Genomic DNA, 17,133 nt, shown 5'->3' on the forward strand with positions numbered 1-17,133 from the left:
GAACATCTTCATAAACATGAATTGATCTCCTGTTTATCAAGTTTCGACATTATTATAATGGTTGTGATTAAACATAACCAGTATACCTACATCGCAAACAACAATACATACCTCGAACTAATCACGCTAACTCCACATAGGCCCAATCAATTGAACTAAGATAATACTAAATAGCCATACCATTAAAATATACTACATAAATAGGATTATTATGACTAATTGGCCGCTTAAAGCGCGCTCAACCGCTTTAATGTAGATATATTTTCGTTGTAAATATCCGTCGGATTAAAAGTTTAAATCAAGATTATCCGCATTAAGTACGATCGCAATATTTATGAAATAACTCTAGTGCAGTGAATAAAGTGTAGGATAAAAAAACACCGAAAGTCACGGCGTGGATGTACCTAGTTACTTTGGTGTCTTATATATTTTTAATTAGCGGTCCGCCCCGGCTTCGCCCGTGGTACATGTTTACGTTTTCTCTACATAAAAACCATCCTCTTACTTCAAGGAATATAATAAAAAAAGAATTATCGAAATCGGTTCAGCCGTTCCCGAGTTATGCGCTTACCAACACATTATCAAAAAGAGTATACGTATTAAATAATATTATGTATTTAGTAACGAGTACGTTTTTGAATTTAAATTAATCTCTCTGGCTCTCTCTCAAGGTCTGAATCTTTTAATTTACTTATAGAACGTTTATAAAATATCAAATCACGTAAAACTTAAATAACCCAGTGCACCATTTTAATTGCAACTGCACTTAACACAAGCCAAACGCGCTACACACACAACTAACAAGAAGAATGCGTGTCTCTCACCACCTCCCAGTTTCCGATGCAGATTAAACCAAATCACCAAATCATACAATAATTCCAGTAATTAATACAAGTTCAGGAATATAGCATATATATAAATATAACTATAATACCAACGGTGTACTAAACGTCGCCGATTACCCAATCTAATATATTAAACTTGAGTGATTCAAGATTGTGATTTCAAAGCGGAAATTAAGTTGTGTAGTACGTAATTAAATCAGCCCCATTAGCGAGGCAGATTCCAGGCTGAATGGACGTAATTTACTGAATATATTACCTATGATATATAACGGGATAGATACCGTGCCGTGTCGAGCTGCAAACATGTCTTGTGAGACAATGAAAAACATACGATTATGGTGTTAACAATTACCCTGTAAGCTTCATATATTAGTCAAAACAATTGTTACAATAAGAGTGAGATAGATTCTTTATTCTAGGTTTGGATGTGATTATATAATTCCAAGATAATATCGCCAAATAACACCTTAAAGTATTTCCCTCAATGGTTAAATAACTGTCAATGCAACCATAATATTATTATAGAGGAAAATCTAATGTTCGATGAATCTGAGCAAACACGTCCTATCAATATTCCGATAGATTTATCGCTAACGCTAAATCGGTTACAAATTCCCGCATCATGCAGCAACCGAACAGCTCAACGCTGCTTATTCCAAACTGATTTACTGGGCGCATCTGCCTCACTGGATAAACATTGTTGCTGTTTTTTGTGGGACATTCAACCGCAACCCTCCAATACGCGTCAACGATCAAACGGGATCTTCCGTCCCTATTGCTCAAAGAGACTATTATATGAGGTCGGTCCGTTCGTGTCCCCGCATCTTAACGTTTCAATTCGGCCGAAGAAACCGCAGTAGTGTTAGTGGCCTGGATGGATATCGATGGATACAAATCTGCCGTGCGCGCTCCGGTAGGCAGGCCGATTGATGGATGACGCATTACATGGGGCCTCGTATCCGATATCGGCTATAATATGAATACGCATGGCGAGATAGATCGTCTTGGACATTGTAATTGGGATGAATGCAGACTGGAATGCACAGTTATGTATTGGAATTTGAAATATTGATTGTAATTTTATGTATACGATAAAAAATAATACGTAGATATATATATATATCTAAACTAATTCAATCATTTTTACGCAAAAGTAATATGCCTTCTAGTAAGTTCTTTAAAACTAGCTAAATGATTCAATAAATGTCGAAAATACTTCACAATACAGAAACCAAATTAAAATTTATACGTTGATGGCTTAACAAAGAATAATTATTATTATCATGAATAATAATTCTATTTAACATATTTTGATGCGCACCATTAGTTATTCGCAGCAACTTCCTCGATTCGGTAACACCGCAATCTAACTTTGATGCCTTCATCATCTTTCATGACGGTTTAGTTAATAATTATTACGAACATTTGTTGAGAACGCAATATCTCGACATTTTGAATGAATATCCTTTTATCAAAGTAATCTTTGGGCTTTATTCAAACGTTGTAGTGTAAAAATACCATGCATTAATTTCTTTCCCTACTACAATTAACATTAGATTTGAAAATTTGAATGATTAACAGTAAGTTGCATGATCCATCATTTAAATATCAAATATACAACATATTACACATTACAATGGAGGTACCAATCCCCCCTTTAAACAAGCTGCAACATTCCACCCAGATCCAAACATTAAAGCAACAATATTCAAGTGCATTTACGTAAAAATTGTAATAGAAGCAACGTCACTGCGGGTAGATTGATAAATGCGCGGAAGCACTCGCCGCCTAATGTACGGGGTGTGGCACGCACAGCACGGCTCCGCTCGCTTGCAATACACTATCATATGAAAAGAGTATACACTACCATCCTACTCCCTTTTTTGTTCCTCCTACTTTCTGGATGGATTATGCCGGATTCTTACCGACTTAACTATACCGTGTTCCGTCGAGCCGCTTTAATGACAGGACCGACGACCACCATCCTACCCCTACTAAGTAATATTATAATTGCGAAGGTTTGTAAAAATGTATGGATGATTGTTACTCTATCAAACAAAAATAACTATTGTTTAGCCGGGTACCACGCGAGTGACGCCGATCCAGCTAGTATAGTATAATAATAGCGTAACACTATATTACCTACACTACGATAGAGATATTTATGATTTCCAACTGGAATAGCAGATGTTACGTTATATTAATTTGAAAATACGATATTAACTATAGAAAGCAATCTATACAGTGTTTTGAATTGGTTTTGAACGAGGTTTATTCGTGCAGTGCAAAATTTCGATGAGTTTGACAAGTTTGAGATTAACAAAATATTTAGTAAATTGCTTTTTGCATCCATATTGGTTACGAAAGTCGGTACATACTTTTTCAATCATAATTTTTAGTTATGTTATTTTTAAGAATTTGTTTCAAACATCTTCAAGGACTTTTTAAGAATGTCAAAAAACAGCATTTCTCATAACGGATATCCTGCAGTAAGTACTATAAATTAATATTTACATAAATATTGTATATAGTAATATGTATTCCAATTTCCACACGCCGTTTTGATTACAAACAATTCCCTCGTTGTTCGACACAATTGTATCAAAACGCTAGTTGAAAAATATCACACCTACATATTTATCAAATTAAACACTTTTACCGTAATATTGCCACTGTTTACTAACAAATTAAATATGACTAAAGTCCCTTAGCACCATTCCATTCAGTTTTATTTGAACCATAAATTATCTCTCGATTTAATTTTTTTCATTCAATGTTTCGCTAAATACAATTTTTGTTCATGCTCTTATAGAGCTATGACAATCGATACTGTAGGCATCTTTAACTTATGAATCCGAGGATTTAATGTTCATTTTAGTTGTATTGTGGATCCTATGGATAGTCTCAGTTATGATCATACTTTATTAATTATTCATAAAACCTAGTTTTCAATAGAATATTACTGTAGTTATTTAAAATAAACCGCCTTAAAATTTGCACGTATTACACCCGTTCTTGGAATCGCACGAACTCATTTAAAAACAATTTCTTCGCGTTTCCCCTTTATACAGCAATTACGCTACCATACGCTACGTAATATAGTATAGTAACAAAAGCAAATCACCGCAAGATTTAATCATTTGTTTAATAACATCACATATAGTTGGTAGCGAGGAGCGAGGAGCGAGGAGCGAGGAGCGGGGAGCGAGGAGCTAGCCCGTAACAGGGCGCCACTTGGTACATCGGACGTGAAAAACAAAAAGCAATTTCGCGGCCAGAGCGCTGCTACAAAGCACTCGTTCCGATCGAGCGGACAGTGGAGCTATTCATTTCCCTGATGGCTACCCATTACAACGGTCAAGATGGATGGATAACAAACCGACAATTACACTATAAACACAATGACAATTGGATGTTTCCACTAATTGAAAAAGCCACCGTCTATCGATAAATTTCAGGCCACTATATGAAATTAAAGTCTCATTTCGAGCGGTGCGTGACATGACGGCTCGCTGATATATTAACTCCATTGACTTTACGAGCAGTCGCTACGTTATTAATCTAGCGGGTCAATCTGAGCACGTACTTTATCGTATTAATTCAAAAATGACCGAATTGTGAGCAACGCAACGATTACGCGGTGACACGCACTTGCCGCCGCATATGTCGTTGTTATCGGCCCGAAAACGCAACCTTGCATTATATTACGTTGAATACAGTTAATCATAAGCCGCAACATTTAGCATAAAGCCTCGTTGAAACGCTCTTTACCAGAAAAAATATTAATTAAGCTTAATTACACGGGAACAAACTTTTGATATTTATAAGGGATATCATAACAAAAGAATAACATAACAAATAGTCTCATTTAGCAATTGCGTTCCAAATGAGTAAACTTCAACAGTAATGAACATTTCAGCTAGTTAGCGTCTCTCGGCAAAGAATCCTAATCATAATAACTCAAGATGTTATCGTATTGGGCAGGCGATGAACAAAAGACGGCGCAAGCAACAATAGCCAACGCGGACCCCGAAAGGGGACTAACAAATTACCTACCCGCAGATAACTAAGCAATATTAAATCATACCAATTTGTCCTCGAAATACTCAAACCCTTTCTAAAAAGCTATTCCATTAAACAGAAATATCCATTCAGCGGTGCAATAACACTTAATCCCCGAGAAATCATAAAATTCTATCCGCCCTCATAAAAAATGGTGCACGCTTAATAAATCCTAACGGTGTAATTTCCGAGCCGTCTGCTACAGAATGAATAGTTTAAATTAGTGTAAAGAACAACATCCAGCTTTAGTAACTCGGCGTGAAACTGCAATTTCGCCGTTCATAAAACAGGAAACCGGCACCGGCGGGTTGCCTCGCTGCAATCGCATCTTTTCACTCGGCTCCTTCGTCGTTGCATTAGCAATTCTAACCATCGGAATAGTTGCTCGGAAATTGTAATATTTAGTCTTAATAAAGCCATTCGTTACGTTGAATATCCGGAACAGGCGTGGGTGCCCCTCGGTTCGCCCGAGGCGGGGCAGCCGGCAGCACACTCGAAATTTACGACAAAGCTTTATCCCAGACATGCTAGCTGCTACATTTTAGCCTATTTCACTGACTTGACTCATTCACTATGCATGACAATACGACGGAGAATAGATGCTAGTTTGACTTCATTCGAATGTAATATAGTCCCGTATTTGCCCGACGCACGAACGTCAGAAAATTAAGCTGCATAACCGCAACAATTTTGCCGATGGTCGAAAACGATACCCATTGTTACCGAGGATCAGCACGATGCCAACATATGATTTATTAATATTAATAAACCTACACCGAACGGAATGCACCGACAACGTTGCAAATAAAGCTATATCCGATGCGGAAATGAAAATACATTATTCAGTGGTACAATGGAAACATATGCAATCTTTTAATATACTTTTAACTGAGCCGTGCCAAAATGTTTTAATTCCGTGCATGTAGCGAGAGTATAATTCTGTGGCTCATAAAATTTTACGAAAAATGAACCTTCATGAGCCCTATATGAAGCGTTCCGCGAATTTAACAGATGTGCCGCATTTACGTAACGGAAACATTATGTAGGCATTTTCATTTTACAAGAAAATGCCGAAATAACAATCTAATTTCATTAATAATGTTATATTTGATGAAACAGACGTCAACATTATGATTGAGGTTCGGAATTCTTTTGAATTACATTGCAAAAAACTTAAAAGTACGCGTGGAATTTACGGGTGATAAACGCTATCATTTGCGCGCCATCTCTGTAAGGGTAGTGAAAACACATTCTACGAACAGTAACAAATTATTACGAGTAAAAATAAAGTCGCGTATGGCTCCACCTAGCGTCGAATGCGAAAGCTCATGAAGCGCCATCTTGGCTTTCATTTAAAACTCACATCATTTCTATCTTGGTTCATCGCGAGCAGTGAGCACCCACGGGAACCCTAGAGGTGTAAGTTATATTTCATAGATGGCGCTGTTTTAAATTCGACATGTGATGTGTATAGCGTAAATAAGTTGACATTTTTTTAAATATTAATATTGAATAACTAATAAGTTTTATTTTAAATATTAAGTTATATAATATCAAAGTACTCACGGGTGAGATATCGGAGGTCATGTTGAAGCCCTCGCACAGCAACTAAATGTCTGAAACAGAAAAACAAAATAATGAGTCTCATATAAATTATTGTGTCGTAAATTTAATTTCATAGCCATATTAAGTTAATCGATAGTTAATCTAAAACTGCTATAATAAATAACATATCTAACAAAATATATTATGTTAGAAGGTTTTTAATGATACACTCCTTATATGTTATTTTTAATTAATGAGAGCAACACAGTTGTAACTTGTAATAAACAGGTGCTTGTTAACCTTCCTCTACTAACATAATAAACAAATCAACAAATCATACATTGCAAATCTTTGCAAAACAAGATCTATCAATATGTTTGTTGAAAGAACGATTTTAATGGATTATTAATAAAATAACAATATTGCGTACCTATATCCGATATCGTGAACATTGGATATCATATATAAGCTGAATTCGTATAATTAAGTTTATAAAGAGATTTGTTTACTTTTAGTAGTCACCTAATTAAACTATATCTAGTCCTAATCCTAATTAATTAGTAACCAGACAACTGCATTTGAATAAACATACATGTACGTGGCGTACATGGTCAAAATTTTAATAATTTGATATAATTATTAAATATATGTATTATAAATGTAATTAATAATTAATCCGTTAAAAACAGTATATATGTACAGGCTACAATCGCGGATACTGTGGTGATAAATAGGAACCTAATTAAATTAAAAATATCTTAATGAAGTTGGCATTGAAAATTCTACTTACATAATACGCGCGAATCTCAAATAAAAAAAAATACTCATAATGACCTACTGCTCACATAAAACCACTAAGAGCGCTCTCTATACATTTTCGCATTTATATCTTTGAATTGCACACAGCGAGACATATAATCATGGGCAACTAAAGGAACGCGTTTTGTCAAATATTACCAGCATTCTATAGCCGAGTTTATAACAATAACCCAGTTGAAAGCGTACAATTCTCGCTCGAACGAACCTCAAAAGACGAGATCGCAGAAAAAACTTAAGTGCTGCAAAGTCAACGACCTTCACGAAAAAAATATGGACGAAATATTACACATGATATTGGCAAAACGTTCGGTCTAGCGGCAGACTGGATTTTGAAATAAGGGAAATCTCTGGCATATAGCTGTACGCGATTATGAGTTCAGATTACCCGTACCTATACATAGTAGGTTTATCATACCAATGTTTTTGTTATGAACTACGTGTACAAGAAACTATTTTATTTTGTTCTTCGAGAAAAACGAGACCAATTGATGGAGTTTTAATTAATTGAAACGTATCACCATAAACGTAACCCATAACCTTGACTTAGGTTAAAGGTCAGGTTTTATATAAATATGCACCTATTATTTTGCATATAATTGATTTTATTTGAAATTTAATTAGTACTTTGCATCCGTAAGTAGGTAAGAACATAAATTTCAAAATATGGTAGATTTTTTTTTTTGTGACACAGTTTACATTTTACTTGCTCACATTTCTATGAAAAATAGCTACAAATATTTAGAAATTCTTATGAACATGGCAATGCTATTTCCGTAAAAGAGTCTGATTCCACACCTTGGCATTCGCAAACGCATCATCATTCACCTCTCTTGGGAGAAACATTGAGTCGTCTCTAAAAGTAAACAAAATAGTGATTTCTTTTTTTCTATTAATATATTTGCCTCTCTAAGACTCACTCTGGGAATTGTTACTAGTTCGTAACCGTTGTAATATGAGCTTATAGTTCATAAGAGAAGATATATTATATTATGAGCACGTCCCAACTCCGCCCTGATTGACCCAAGATAAAATAAAAATAAAAAATAGCATGTCACATAATACTTCATAATATAGCTTCCTACTGGTGAAAGAATTTTCAAAACAAGTTATGTAGGTACTCTTTGAATTTATTCTGTCCTGATATACAAATATAACAAGTCTAATCTTTCGTCTATTATGTACTGAATAAAAAAGGGATATAAAAAGTCTTAATTAAACTTTGCTAAATCACGTGGTGTGTGTTTATATCGCAATTCAATTTCCCGTCCAGACAGACAATAGGCATGACGACAGTATCCATAAATGATCGTATTAGTGTTTTTAAGGGAAAATGTATAATAGATAAATTACATATAGTGACTTATAAATCTTAAAAACATTAGGATTAATGAGATTATCAATAAAGTAAAACATTGAAATACTGCAGTTGGCCATTTTGACTAAAACACGCGTGACGTCACGCTTAAGTAAACAACTCACGTCAGATGTTTTTTGTTGTTATGAATATGTTGAGAATACGCATTTTTATTTATTTTCTATTGTTTCACGTATGCTTTATCGACTCAGAACAGAAATATAATTGCGAATTCACGAATACATGGTTCGGGGTTCTCCGCGCCAACTTTATACAATCATTTCTTATTATTTTCTCGCTTGAAATAATTACTAACACATTTCTGAGCATTATTTTTATGTGGATTCACACTGCAATACTTCACACCACTTATAAACTTTGAAATTCGTTTCTATAACACATATTAAATAAATATTTTTTTAATTTTCTTCGCAATGCGTACAAATAATTACGTATTTACCAAAGTGTGACGTCACGCCTACGCCATGACACCTGCGAGCTGTTTTGGCACAGATAATAAATATTTTTTGGAAAATGGCTTTTATCTTCGTTAAATTTAAGTATATTACCGAAATATAGGGTTTTTCTTGTATAGTAAACGTATACACACATTATGGAAGAGGATTTCAAAATCTTTCGTCATGCCTATTCTTTCACAAGTTTCTTGTTAACAAAGTTATTAAACTCGCATAAACTTATAGATAAAACTCAACTACATATATAAGTTCATTATAAGCTGATGTTCGGGTCAATACCCTCGCCTTTAGTTAAGCTTATCTATCTACCTTTTGTTTTACGACACTTTCTTTAACCGTCTCATCGTTTCGGGAATTTATAACCCAAATAAATCAATAGAAACATCGCTGCTAAGATTGCGTTACCAAATTGACATCTCCAAATGGGTCACAACCGAAGAGATGTAATGAGATGCTGTAGGGCCACCATTAGGCAAATTTTCTTATCATTGAGCAACAGAATTTAGCCTTAATTGGGAGGATACATTTCAATTTAAAACATCTTTTTAATCTATAAATCATACAACACCAATCTGACGTTACATTAATATCGTAAAAAAGAGCGTTTGTGCCGAGCACACGTGTCAGAAATGAAACTTCTTTGGCAAGATACCAAAATCGTCGCCTAAAATTTACTCCTAACACGCCTAAAGAAATTTTACTTCAAAAAATGTCTGTATTTTTAGAAATCAAAGATTTGAACATTGGATTTAAAAAGCGATTTATGCACTATATTATTTAACCTGACATTTCGAACTTTACCGCGACTGCGGTCAAGGACAGATTTGTCCACAGTGCTGCGTCGAATTACATAAATAATGAATGGAAAGCTTTAAAATATTTTCTTTTTTATTTTACATTACTATCAAATAAGTTGAATATTCATGCTCTGATGAAACATCAAAGCCCGAGATAGTTCAGAAATAGCTAGATAAAACTGACTATTGGATGAGCATTATAAAATATGCATATTTATCTGCTATCTATATTTCATTGGAATATGTTTTACTGTAAGTATTTATTTTACAAATAAATATTTATTCTATTCTATATCTTATAGTTTGCGGAGATAAATTAGTCAAAGACATAAATCACATAAGTGTTGGCTGTCTTATTGGCGACGGACGTCTGGTCTCTGTCCCAATTTTGGCCTCAACTCGTTTTCAGCTTTATTATAAACAAATAGAGTAATAAAAGTAAGTGTTTGTAAACCAAGAACGCCGAGTCTTTCGACACATCAGGAAATATATTTGTATATTGGGTAGGGTTTATAAATATTGCTTCTTACTCTATTAGACATGTCTGTTCTATGCTCTTGTTTTAATTTGTTATTCACATTAATAATAAAATAACATATTTCATACTATGATTTTAATCGTAGCATAGCGTCCACAGGACCGCCTCCTCGGTACAGTGGTTGACGCGTGAGCGTAACACCGAGGGGCCCTGGGTTCGATTCCCGGTGGAGACGAAGAAAAAAAAATGTCTTGGTCTGGTAGGACACAGAAGGCTGATCACCTACTTGTCCCTAAAGAAAATCGATCAGTGAAACAGATGTATAATGCATCTGCCCCTTACCCCACTAGGAGAATTGGGACTTCACTTTTTATAGCGTCCACAGTAGCAACTATAAATAATCTAAATGCAGTTAGAAACAGTAGGAAAATGAATCACTACCTGTAAAGTTACCTTTAAATTACATCAGAACATAGACTAAGGAATATGTCTAAAGGTACTAGATACCTGGAAAATATCAGGGCGGAAAACTTGTACTCTAAAAGGGAAAAAAACGAAACTGGCTGTATCAGTATGTCGATAGCTGTACCAAACATACACGTGGGTACCTCTATTCGCAGAAATAAATTCACTCATAAAAGCTCGAATATTGCCATTCAAACAAAACTATTACGATAGAAAGAGTAACTGTTTCGCTTTTCACCAAATTCACAGTTTTAAATCCCTAGCTTCATTCACACCGATAGTTTTGTTCCACGAAAATTGATACTGAAAAACGAAAATAGATTCGCAAAACGAAAAGTGGGAACGGGCCTTGACACTTTGACATTTTATTAAATATCTCTGCGGAGATTACGGACATTTGAATGTAATAAAACACCGATTTCCTAATGAGGCGTTCTGGAGACGTAGGTACTCGCGCGGTCATTTATTCGTCTCTGTAGGAATATTTTTTCGGCAACATTTATTTATTTTTTATATTATAATTTACATAGTTACACCAATTCAGAATCGTACAGGTTACTATTACTCCAATACTTAGCTATTTAACAATCGTATTGAAATTTTATTTCATCTTCATGTACGCTATCTAGGCGACGTATTTATTATCATAACCATTAACAGAACAGAACTATACATCTGGCTTTTGTTTTCAAAGGGGCACCATCTGTGACTTTACATTGCGTGCTCAAATTAACTACCATAATAAATGACGTTCAGTTTATCGCTAATTAAATGTAACTCAATTAGAAAACTTTCTGATGTTTATAAACTATACGTTTTTTTATCCTAATAGGACGACCGATATCCTAAATGAATATTCAAATACGTTCAACGACGTTCCGACGAATAAAAAGCAACGTATAATAAGGATTTTTACAGAGTAATATAATATTTCAGTTTTTAAAAACAAAATCAAAGTCAGTTCAAGAATGTTTACCTAATTGTTGGCACCGACGCGTCGACTTTATGCTTTAACTAAATATTATCATATTATATTGAACAGCGTGACGCAATTTTATAAATAGGTACTGCATTTAACAAAATGATGGCACTATATTATTGATGTTAAATTTTACAATAGGTATTAAGATTTCAGATATTACACAGAAATGCTCACCTTATTTTTAAATATCATCTTTTGATTGAGCAAAAAAGTAATGTAAAAATAAGATTACAATCTCTTTCATACCACTCAGTAATTTAAAATCGTCCGTCTTAGTAGATGTTTATTTGTAATCGCGGTTATAGCGTTGTTGATCATTTGTTATGCCAACGGGGCCCAATGTGAAGAGGGTCCAATATAGGTAAATTTTTGACAACTGTAGTGCGTCTGGGTGTAGGATAAAAAATTGAAAAAATATAGAATTAAATTCTTCATCACATACCTAATACATTTACTTTATTGTGCATCAGATTGTGTAAATTATTTTTTCGTTCCATCTTAATAGTTCCTATTCATCTCCTTACTCCTAATCTCCTTTCCTGAATCCCTTTTCGTGGATTACTTAGCCAGATCTAATTGCAACATCTTCCTATTCGATTATTTGTGATGTCACTCAAACTTTTGTGATGTAAAAATATTATTATTTATAATAGCATACACCATTAAATTCCTTAGAAATACCTAAAATACCCAGTACATATTACGTGAAACCTATTTATTGTGCATTTGCATTGTCAATCACTAGAGTCCGTCCTCCATCTTTTGTCCGCTTGATTGAATCTCGCAAAAGGAATTCCCGGAAATTCAATCGCCCGTAATCGCCATTTGTTCGTTATAATGTAATTACTCCGGTTCATTATCGTCATTAGCCTATTAATGTTCCCAATGCTAGGCCAGAACTCCGATGAAAGTTTCTGCCATAAATCACCGAGCTGGTTAAGTGCAAATGACCGTAGACTTTTTCATTCCTCGTCTTGCCTATATGACCTATATCGCAATATGTAGGTATAAGCTCATTCATCCGTGTGCACACTACTGTTCAGGATAATGCAGATAAATTGCAAACTAATTGTTTGTTTCAGACCCTTTACCTACTATAATGACCGTCGTGGACATATATTACAAGTATATGTACGACGATTATAGCCCTTCAAGATAACTTCATTAACTTTATAATTAAGAACTTTAAATACAAAAAATTATGTTTCGTCTGAATGACTAGATATCTGTGAAATTTTAAAATCCTTCTACTTACGTAATATAATTTCAATTTTCAAATATTATTGATGCAAAAACAATATTTAAAATAGGTACGTTGAATGAAATTATTTTCGCAATGTAGCTACCTACCTACCTACATTGCTACAGATTCATACATAAATGTAAACTAGGTAGGTAGTTGAGATAATATGTACGGATCTGTTTTTACTTTCTAATAGTGCGATTCAGTACATCATCATAAACTCAAATGAATAAATGAATTACAACTTTAAAGCTAGAAAAGCAAGAAAGCGACTAGACGAGCGTAACACAAGCGGAAGCTTATTAAGCCGGTACACAAGGTACTTAGAAATGAAGGCATTACACGATAATGTTTTATACGAGATTAAGCGATAAACTGATCGCAACAAAAACTCCCATAATGACGTTGTATCGTTGGTTTTAAGCGTTATACCGATGAAAACCGTACCGACTCTCGCCGGCTTTTACGGCCGACTTTTTATTCGAAGCGTTTTAAATTATTATTCGATTTTTTTGAAATGTCTACGTACCTAGAATTTAGAACGTTCGCTTACTGAAAATAATGGAAAATAAGCAATTGCTTCACTTCATTTATTGTGTACGCGTACAAAAAAGTATTAAAATATTATAGGTATGTATCCTATCATGAAAAATTAAGCTTGTAAATGTGTTTGGTTGAGTTATAACATGATATAATATGTAGTGACAAATGTACAGAAAAAGGAAATACAAAAAAAAAACTAATGTTATGTTTTATTTTAAATTGTAGGCATCATTTATCCTTAAAGTACTTAAAATGGCCATCACTTATATTAAGGTATGGTAGGGTAGGGTAAAAAATATTGTCATGTACCTACATAGTTAATTCTAAACTTGTGTATAATTGCAATGCTTTCAAACGGGTACAACAGGTCATACATAGGCTAGGTCAGAATATTTTTCCCCCATCTTTGGTTCGGTCGTATTTGTACCTCTGCAGATACAAAAGTCTTCTAAAGCAGTTTACATAACATTATCTTAAAGTCCTAAATATCACACACCAAAGCTATTTATTTTATTAATTACATAATCTCTCTAACCCACATTACAAGTATTGTGTCAACTGCTTTGATAATCGATGTACGTAATTCTTTAAATGATAAAATAAATAATTAAAAAAAGTCTATTACTAATTTACTTAATTTAAATTCGTTCTAAAACTGAAAGTTATGGAGCATCTAGATACATATAATATTAATTCATGCTAAAATTACATTCTATTGCTATTTGCAATCCCCATCCCCTGCGGCCTGCATGCTAAAGGTTAAAGTTTATTGCGACTTATGTTACAAATTAACATGATATGAATTTATATAAATTTTAGTTAATATCTATTATTGGAACTTCTTAAGACTCTGAATAGGAACAAATAGTCGAAGTTGTCTGGTAGAAATCACTGCATTGTTAAGGCCGACCATTATGTTATATCATTATTGTTTCTTTCTATGTATTCTAGTTCGTTTCTTGTATAACAAAAAAAAATTAGACATCAATTCATTAATGTTAAGTTAATTACTCAGTTAAGCAAAACAAATAAGTTAAAGCGAAGTCCCATGTGTCTGTATGGGGCATGGGATAGATGCATTTGTTTGTGTTCACTGAGTTATTTCCTTCATGGGCATTCAGCGGTAGTTATCAAAAGTTATCAAAGCTTTCTGTCCTGCTGCAGATTGAGTTTGACTTACTTTAAGTTATCTATAAGGTTTTATCAAAAAGAAAACCAAAAAAAGAAAACCAAAAACCACATCAGATTTGAAATCTGTTTGCTACACTATAGAATACATGATAATATTGAAATACATATAGATGAACACAATGTTCAACTCAAAATAGTATCTCTAACTAACTTAGTACATAGTATGTAGTTCACATGGTAAAATAATTTTCATAATTATACATACTTTGAATTATGAGAGTACTCTAATATCAGATTTTTGTGATATATATTGTAAGTAAGATTAACATTATTATAGAGCATTACATATTTCTGAACATGCTGAAACTAGGTCTACTAACTATTTCATTCAATAACTCACAAATGTGTCACAAATAGCAGTTTGAATTTATACTTCTATAAGATGCTTTCCTAACAATAGAATGTATATTGGTAATATGACTAATAATCCAAACATTCAGACATCCACAGTATAAAAAAAACATTTCCTGATACAATTCCATAGTTATCTCTTGAAAGGGTTCCATAAATCACTAACCACACATGGCACATGATTCATACTAACTATTAGATATGGGATGATACACATGTGTCCAATACATAAACAAGTCCAAATTCAACTTCTTGTACAGATAAAAAAGTATGAGTTTGTTTTGATAACTCCTAAACAGTTGTAATTATTAGTGATTAGTTAGATATGGTAGTGAAGGGTTGGTGTGTAATTTATTATTACAAAGATAATTTATTGTGACGTTTTCAATTTACGTTCTTTAAATTAACATTAAATGTGATTTTAAACGATGTTGGGGTCATAAAGAAGAGGTGTTTCAAATATTTTGAGCTTTCTCAATCTCGTAGCTCGAAACTAGCATCTATTGCGATAAAATTCTCGTAATGTAATCCATCAAAATAACTTATTTTGCACACATTTTTTAAAATTACATGTTTTGTTTGATTTACGACTGTTTTTACTGTCGAAAAATTATTCGCAAAATTGTGCAGATAAAACTACCAATTCTATTTATATGAATGAAAAATAAATGACACTATTTCATGTTTTTGGTGTATTTGAAGGCACGTAAGCACGAATTATACAATTTCCTTCAAATAACTCAAAATAGCAAAGATAATTTGCAAAAACTTATCATCTGCTGATAACCTACGATCTAGTCTTAGGTCGCGAACTAGAAATGGAATATGTATAGTCGTCGATGTATTCAATAGAAGTTCCCGTATATATGTATGACCTATGGTTCGATCTAACACATCCCCTATGAATACTTTTCAGTCATTCCTTTAATATATACAGAAACATACAAAACATACCCTTATAAATCCACTGAAGAATTGTAGGTTCTATTAAGTCCAGTGACACAAAACATTATCACAAATAAACACACAATTCACTTAAATCACTGCCACATTCTTGTTAACAGATATTTATTAAATCCTCACCCGCGCAAACGAAAAATCAGTTCCTTATTGACATAAACATAAACTGAGCGTCCGCCATATGCAGGTACGTTCTGCACCTATGTGATCGTAAATACTCAAGTCTCAAGTCGACCGAAACGTTTGAATGACACTTGCAAAATCACACATAAATTTTGTATTTAAATATCATTATCGATAACCATTTGATACTAAACGTGATTATTATAATTAGTAAAATGTGACAAACTTATTAGTCGCGTTAACGTTTTTCTTAGATATATAAACATGTAGTATTAAATAATGTCACAAAAATTTCCTATCTTGAAGTTCAGCATTCGGAACGCACCATAACCTGTGTCTCACTTCACGCACTTCGCAATCGGAACAACTTCACAGCGCTTCAATCGCGACGAGCTTTGATTTCGATTTACGGAAGAGTATAGCATTATACTAGCGTGAAAGAGATAGCATTAATATATTTTTTAAGTCAACGACACTGCTTCAATCGTGCTATAAGTTTACTATGAGCTTTTTCGTAGCGGCATAATTTATGAATAATCGTTAGAATTATCGAAAAAAAAAACCAAGTTGTTTTAATAATCCTATAAAATAATTTTTATGATAATTATTCATTTAGTAATTAAGTAATGAAAAAATATATTAGGTTTGCTACATAAGTAACTAGTTATATATGATACATTTTTATGTTTATATTTTTTTAACTTACATAATGTTTGCTCAATGCTCGCGTCTAAATAAGTTTAAGGCGCTTGCGAGTTTTCTTATAATTATTATTAGCAGTTTAATTATGATGCACGAGCTCTCGAGTAGGTATCACTTACTTTGTGAACTTGAAGACATTTTAAGAATTAATTTCGTATTTTACTAAATAAGTAATTGTATCGACAGTCCGCTAGCAT

The 17,133-nt window shown here is 33.4% G+C and overlaps 1 protein-coding gene across 2 annotated transcripts in view; it reads right to left on the reverse strand.

Annotated features, from left to right (window-relative positions):
- Lar (tyrosine-protein phosphatase Lar) overlaps positions 1 to 16,304 on the reverse strand; it is a 338,436-nt gene extending 322,132 nt beyond the window's left edge. For both annotated transcript variants that reach the window (XM_089701767.1, XM_089701766.1), the window contains exons 1-2: positions 16,106 to 16,304; positions 6,474 to 6,523 (exon numbers count right to left, since the gene is read on the reverse strand). In XM_089701767.1, coding sequence (XP_089557893.1) covers positions 6,474 to 6,494 — 21 coding nt within the window. In that variant the 5' untranslated portion in view covers positions 6,495 to 6,523; positions 16,106 to 16,304. The remainder of the gene's footprint in view (positions 1 to 6,473; positions 6,524 to 16,105) is intronic.
- Positions 16,305 to 17,133: the final 829 nt, after the last annotated feature.

This window comes from Colias philodice, chromosome 12 (genome assembly GCF_061535455.1).
Source record: "Colias philodice isolate Cphi_HAF_F1 chromosome 12, ilColPhil1 Martin Lab GWU primary, whole genome shotgun sequence".
NCBI lineage: Eukaryota > Metazoa > Arthropoda > Insecta > Lepidoptera > Pieridae > Colias > Colias philodice.